This window comes from Miscanthus floridulus, chromosome 18 (assembly GCF_019320115.1).
Source record: "Miscanthus floridulus cultivar M001 chromosome 18, ASM1932011v1, whole genome shotgun sequence".
Classification (NCBI taxonomy): Eukaryota; Viridiplantae; Streptophyta; class Magnoliopsida; order Poales; family Poaceae; genus Miscanthus; species Miscanthus floridulus.
In genome coordinates this window covers 123,494,952-123,502,281 of record NC_089597.1, presented here as the reverse complement: position 1 = coordinate 123,502,281, position 7,330 = coordinate 123,494,952, and the positions used below count along the sequence as shown (strand labels likewise).

General features: G+C 56.0%; 1 protein-coding gene across 1 annotated transcript; it reads left to right on the top strand.

The window, feature by feature from the left end:
• Positions 1–1,283: 1,283 nt before the first annotated feature.
• LOC136524560 (uncharacterized) lies at positions 1,284–2,259 on the top strand. Its single transcript, XM_066517884.1, has 2 exons — positions 1,284–1,983; positions 2,081–2,259. The coding sequence occupies exons 1-2, from the start codon at positions 1,284–1,286 to the stop codon at positions 2,257–2,259; spliced, it is 879 nt and encodes a 292-aa protein (XP_066373981.1).
• The last annotated feature ends 5,071 nt before the right edge of the window (positions 2,260–7,330 follow it).

Below are 7,330 nucleotides of genomic sequence, written 5' to 3'. Positions count from 1 at the left end.
TTCCCTGTAAAACCCGGCCCAGCAGGCGGCGCGGCGACAACACATGCCTAGGCCGACCCAGATATATAATGACAGGCCGGGACAACAATCCGGTCCCCGACCGGAGGGCCTGGCCAAGGTGGAACCGCGGTCCGACTCTGGCCTCTTTCTTCGACCGAGGAAACGTCGGACCTCTGCTCGCTGCCCTTTTCTGACCGACACGGTCGGGGTCGATTGGGAACGACCGACCGGGGGCGCCAGCTCGGTGAGGGACCTGTGATAAGACAGGAGCGGATAAGGTAAGGCGCTCAAGTCAACCGTAATATCGAGGACCGTACCCTGCCATGCTCTGCGCACCTACAGGACGGTGCCACCAGGCCATGCCAGACGGGCACTATGCAACCTTCCAGACTTGTCAGAGCACAAACAGTATTGTAGGCGCTGACGTTTGCCGTACCAGGCGAATACAGTAGAGCCTGCCAGATGTGTCTGAACATAATAGTATTGTGGGCGCCGACGACCGTCTCGTACCCGACAGCGTGGGTAACAAGACTAGGTAGCACACGTATACACACTCTCTCTCTCTCTTCATGATTTGTAAGGCCACCCCTTCAAACTATAAAAGGAGATAAGCTCTCTCCTAAAAGCTGGCTCTCGAAAGAAAAAAGAGGCTAGACGACTCGAGGACTTAACGACCTGAGGACTCGAACAGCTCAATAGCTCTAAAACTCGACAGTTACTCAGAGCATACGCTCTAATACGTAGCGTACGTTAGAGCATCCGTGACTCTCGGCCACTCCGATCGGAGTCTGACTGGGCCTCTAACACCCCCCTTCTCATTCATACTCGTTTGTAACCCTACAGCAAACTTCGAGCACCTGGGCTCAGGAATAAAGTCACCGACCGATTGAAACTGGACGTAGGGCACGTTGCCTGAACCAGTATAAATCATGTGTCATTGAGTGCTAGGCCACGTCCGATCATAACGTATGGCAAAACTATAAATATTTACTTATTGGTCACTTTTCGCACCGACAACATTACTGAATAGCATAAGATCCAAAGGAAAAATAGCTTTGGCTGTGGCCTCATCTGGAATAGCATCTCTGTTACTTCCAGGTGGCCGCACACCTCATTCACGGTTTAAAATTCCATTGGACTTACATGAGCATTCGGTTTGTCCGATTAAGAAGAACACTCATCTAGCTCAGTTACTGCAAGAAACATCTTTAATAATATGGGACGAGGCCCTAGTAAATCATAGACACTGCTTTGAGGCCCTTGATCGAACATTGAAAGACATCATGTCATCTAAAGATCCAGCACTTTCCAGTAAACAGTTTGGAGGCATCACAGTTGTGCTTGGAGGAGATTTTAGGCAGACACTTCCGGTGTTACCGAATGCCAAGAAGAATGAGATTTTATCTACATCCATCACACGATCTCATCTATGGCAGCTCTGTAAAATTATGCGCCTCACAGAAAATATGAGGCTTCGGTCTCCATCTTTATCTGAGCCTCAGCGGCAGAAACTCCAAGAATTTGCAAAATGGTTGCTCCAGGTAGGTGAAGGAACAGTACCTTCTTCTTCTCCTATTGACCAGACTGATGCTTCTTGGATTACAATTCCAGAGTACCTACTCTTGCCATTGGAATTCAGAAACCTTGAAGGCTTAATTTCGTTTGTGTATGATACCTCAGACAGCTCAGAACCAGCTGCCTACCTTTGTGAACGAGCAATTCTAGCACCAACCAATGAAATAGCTGCTGAAATCAACTCGCACATGATTGCGAAGCTGACTACAGAGGAGATGTCTTACTATAGCTCAGACACAATTGATGATGATACAAACAACCGTGCCACACTTGAAGCCCTTTATCCTACTGAATTTCTTAATACATTGCGATTAAGTGGTTTGCCAGACCACCACCTCCGACTCAAAATAGGAGTGCCTGTAGTCTCTCACACGCCGTCGCCAATGCTGGAGAGGAAGACACTGCACTGTAATTCAGAGAACGCACACAAGAGCAGTGGAAGACACTTGCAATTTGGTGCCGCAACTAGCGCAGCTTTTCTGACTCTGTATTGCAACTTAAGTAGACAAATTACAATGCTACAATGTAGCCACGAACGGCCACGACACTGCAACCTCCACGCTCCGCCATTGCCGTGCCATCCCACGACTGGAGTATGCAGGTCACCACTACTTCTACCACGCGCACGCCACGACCTCCCACTGGTCCGTGCCATCCCACAAACGAGAACGCAATGCGCGCTGATAACCACTAGAGCTAGAAACAAGGAGAGCCTCTGCATGAACGCAGCATGCATCAGGCTGTACATAACACACTTGGCTTGGCTAAGACCGAGTTCAGTTATTGTCGAACAGCCGGAGAGAAACTAGGAGCTGAAGTGAGCCTGGATTATCTAACAATCTCCCCCTAATTCATGCTCAATTCTTCAGGTTGACGATGCCGATCATATCATGAAGTTCACAGAACCTCGCATGCCCCAATGACTTCGTCAGGATGTCAGCGAGCTGCTCCTGGGTGCTCGCATAATCCACACAGATCCTCCCGCTGTCCACGCAGTCACGAATGAAATGAAATTTGGTGTCAATGTGCTTACTGCGATCATGTAGGACGGGATTCTTACTCAGGGTGATTGCGGATTGATTGTCCATCTTCAGAATAGGCTGCTGGACTTCTTTCCCAGTGATGTCACCGAGCAGCTGGATTAGCCACATGGCCTGGCATGCCCCTGCCGCACCAGCCACGTACTCCGCTTCACAGGTGGACAAGGCCACCGATTTCTGCTTCTGAGACTGCCAAGTGACTGGCAGCCTTCCCAGGAAGAAGATCACGCCTGCAGTGCTCCTCCATTCATCAGCATCTCCCCCCCCCCAATCGCTGTCACTGTAGCCCGTTAGCCTATTGTCACCACTCAGCAGCTTGGAGTAGACGATGCCGTAATCCACCGTGCCTGCGATGTAGCGCAGCATGTGCTTGACAGCAACCAGATGCTCTTGTCGAGGCTTCTCCATGAAGCGGCTGACATAGCCCACAGCAAAGGCAATGTCAGGACGCGTGTGAACCAGATACCGCAGGCTGCCGACTAGGCTGCGGTACATGGTCGCGTCGACCTCCGGCATCGTGCTTTTGGTCGAGAGCTTGAGGCGCACCTCCATCGGCATTGAGATGGGTTCGCAGGCCGTCATGCCTGCCTTCTCCAGAAGCTTCTTCACATACGCCGCCTGCCCTAGCGTGATCGTGTTCTGGCCTTGCTTCACCTCGATCCCAAGATAATACGAGAGCAAACCAAGATCACTCATTCGGAAGAGCCGACGCATCTCCTCCTTGAACGCACCGATGTCCGCCGGGTTCGCTCCAGTGATGATAAGATCGTCTACATAGACGCCCACCACCACGTGCGACTTCGTCGAGCCTTGCGTATACATGCCGTGCTCGCTGGCGCACCGTTTGAAACCGAGATTGCGCAGACTACCATCGAGCTTTGTGTTCCACGCGCGCGGCGCTTGTTGTAGCCCGTACAATGCCTTTTGCAGCTTCAGCACCTTCCCTTCGTGCCCTGCAGCGACAAAACCCGACGGTTGCCAGACATAAACCTCCTCCTTCAGCTCACCATTGAGGAACGCTGACTTGACATCCATGTGATGGACAAGCCAGCCCTCCTGTGCCGCCACGGCGAGCAGCATCCGGATCGACTCCATCCGGGCAACTGGCATGAACACTTCATTAAAGTCGACGCCTTCTTGTTGCACGTATCCCTTTGTGACAAGGCGGGTTTTGTTCTTGACGATGGCGCCCATCTCATCACGCTTCACTTTGAACACCCACTTGAGTCCGATGGGCCGGTGACCATGAGGAAGGTTCACAAGCTTCCATGTCTTGTTCTGCTCGATCGAGGCCATCTCCTCCATCATGGCCTTGCGCCAGAACTCCTCATGCCGTGCTTCCTCGAATGTGGTCGGCTCCTCTCCAACAGCTAGGAGTAGGTCCTCATCCACCTCGAATTCCCGTTTCGCCAGACCCGGGATTTCCGTCGGCCCCACGACGTTGTCTAGCTTCCAGAACCGAAGAGGTGCGTCATCATGATCGACGTTGAGGTCCAGATCACCAGATGGAGGGGATGCGAACTCCACAGCTGCGCCTGGTGAAGTAGAAGCAGGTGTCAATGATGCACCACCCCCGCCACTGTGCGCGCCTGCTGGCGAGCCCGTGGTAGCTGCCGCCGTTGGCGTGCCAGGCATTGACGGTGCTCTGGCCGAGTGCGCTGGGCTCCCCCAACTTGGACGTCCTCCGTAACGTCCTCCTGCTCCACCGTCAGCGTGCCATGACGATCCACCGCCGTCATGTACTCGACGTGGAACGGCTCGGTGTCCTCCAGGCACGCATCGTCGGCGTCAGCGTTCTAGTCCCACGGACGTCCTTCATCGAACACCGCGTCGCGCGAGATGTGCGCGCGCCCAGTGCTCGGGTTATAGAACCTGTACGCCTTGCTGCTCGGTTCATATCCGATGAACACCATCGGGGTGCTCCGGTCGTCGAGTTTCTTCTGGTGACCGCCGGCCACCTTGATATGGGCAACACAGCCAAAAGTACGGAAGAAATGTACAGGCGGCTTAGCACCATACCAAGCTTCGTGTGGTGTCATGCCCTCGACTCTCCTTGTTGGCGATCGGTTCAAGATGAAGACCGCCATCAGCACCGCCTCTCCCCAAAACCGGCCGAGCACACGCATTGCCTTGAGCATGCTCCGCGCCATGCCAAGCACGGTTTGGTTGCGCCGTTCAACCACCCCATTCTGCTGGGGCGTATAGGGCGCAGTGAGGTGTCGCTGCACCCCTTTCTCGGCGCAGTACTCCATGAACATGCGCGATGTGAACTCCCCGCCATGATCAGTGCGCAGCGTGCCCAGCTTCCTCCCCGCCTCAACTTCGACGCGAGCTTGGAGATGTTGGATCGCGTCGCCGGCTTGATCCTTGGAGCTCAACAACACCAGCCACATATAGCGACTCTTGTCGTTGACGACGAGGAGGAACAGCTTCTTTCCGCCGGGCGTCTCCGGCGTGATCGGTGCGCACACGTCGGTGTGAACCAACTGGAGCGGGTGAGCGGTGCGGTACTTGGACGTCGCCGGGAACGGTTGCCGCCACTGTTTGCCCGCCAAACAGCTGTCATAGATTTGCTCGACGTGGTCGATCGGTGGCAACCCTCGCACCATCTGCCCCTTGGACAGCGCCTTCAGCCCATGGAATCTGAGGTGTCCGAACCTGGCGTGCCACTGCTAGGCCACCTCGGAGCTGCGCGCGACGAGACACACCGACCTATCTATGGCTAGAGTGAGGATGTACAAGCGACTCGGAGAGCGCGATACCTTGGCTAGCAGCCGACGTCGCCGACCCCAAATCCTCAGAACGCCGTGTTCGATGAGGATCTTGTACTCGTCCTCGTCGAGCTGGCCGAGGCTGACAATGTTCGTCGTCAGCTTTGGGATGTAGTACACCCTGGATAGCTCCTGGTGTTCCCCGCTCTTGAGCCTGAAGAGGATGGTGCCACGACCCTGGATGGCCATGACCGAGCCATCCCCGAAACGGACAGTCCCGCACACGCCAGTGTCGAGCTCGGAGAAGATGGAGCGCTCGCTGGTCATGTGGTTTGTTGCCCTATGTCGAGGATCCAGCGAGTGCCGCCCCCTTCGCTCTTCTCGCCGAGCTACACAAACAGCTTGTCCTCGTTGATGTGGATGGGAGCCTGAACACTCCCTGTTGGCGTGGTGACGATGGCCGCGGCCACAGCAGCAAATGGCGCTGGAGTGGAGTCCTCCTCCGCGAGATCCCACCGCACAGCGTGAGCCACGATCGGTGTGGGTTCGAGGTCCTCCTCCTCGAGAACCCACCGTGCGCATGTGGTACTCCCTTCGTTCCCCAGTGGAACGAGCAACTCCTCCGTCACCGCCTCCACCTTGAGCGACGTCATGCCAAGGTTGAGCATCGCCTCGGTCTCTTCCTCTGCCTGCGCTGTGTGCGCCGCCTCATCGCGTTTCTTCTTGCGACATTCGCGAACCCAGTGGCCCATTTTGACGCCATACGCGTACTCATCGCCGGCGATCTTCTTCTTCTTCTCGTCGCCGCCGGCGGATGGCTTGGAGCCACCACCGCTTCCTCTGCGTTTGGGCGAGTCGTTGCCGCGGACGCGCCTCTATTTGGACGATGGTGGCCGTCCGCCTCCGGATGCGCCCTCGCCTGAGATCTGCAGCTGGGACACCACCCACGCCACCAGCTCCTCCTTCGTGTGGTTGAGGCGCGCCGTGGAAAAGCCCGCACCTCCTCCGAGGTCGTGCCCATCGTCCGCGGCCTTGAGTCTCCCAGTGACCTCCTCGATCGAGAGCTCGTTCATGTCGAGGAGCGTCTCGATAGAGATCACCAGTTGCCTGTACCTCGGTCGGGGCGACACGCAGGTACTTGGCAACCACCTTCGACTCCGGCTCTGGATCGCCGAGAATCGCCAACCGCTGCACAAGATTAGACAGGCGCAGGGCGAAATCCTCGACGAACTCACCATCACGGAACAAAATCTGCTCGTACTCCGCACGGAGACTTTGCGCCGTCGACTTGCGCACCCGATCGGCGCCGATGCGCATTGTCCGGATCGCCTCCCACGCCTCCTTGGCCGATGCCTTCGTCGCCAAAGTGGGCACTATCTCCTGGGGCACGCCGGAGCAGATTGCTTCCGGCGCAGAGCGATCGTCGTGGAAGTCGACGTCCTCGTCCTCGATCGCATCCCAGAGGTAGCGCGATTGCATCTTCAGCTTCATGAGCAGCGACCACGTGTCGTAGTTTGTCTTCGTGAGCTGCGGCCAGTTGCCGGAGCCGTTCGTCTCCCGGATGACGCGCTCGACGACGCCCTCCCGGCGTCGCGTTCGCGAACGGCGTGCGCCGTGAGTCCGCGAACGGCGCGTCGGTGAACGGCTTGGGGAAAGCGAACGCCTTGGAGACTTGTTGCCCGAGCCGCCGCCTTTCTCCTTCGATGACCCCATCGCGACACGCTAGGTCCCTTCTCTTACAGCTCTGGTACCACTTGTAGTCTCTCACACACCGTCGCCAATGCCGGAGAGGAAGACAGTGCACTGTAATTCAGAGAACGCACACAAGAGCAGTGGAAGACACTCGCAATTTGGTGCCGCAACTAGCGCAACTTTTCTGACTCTGTATTGCAACTTAAGTAGACAAATTACAATGCTACAATGTAGCCACGAACGGCCACGATGCTGCGACCTCCACGCTCCGCCATTGCCGCGCCATCCCACGACTGGAGTATGCAGGTCGCC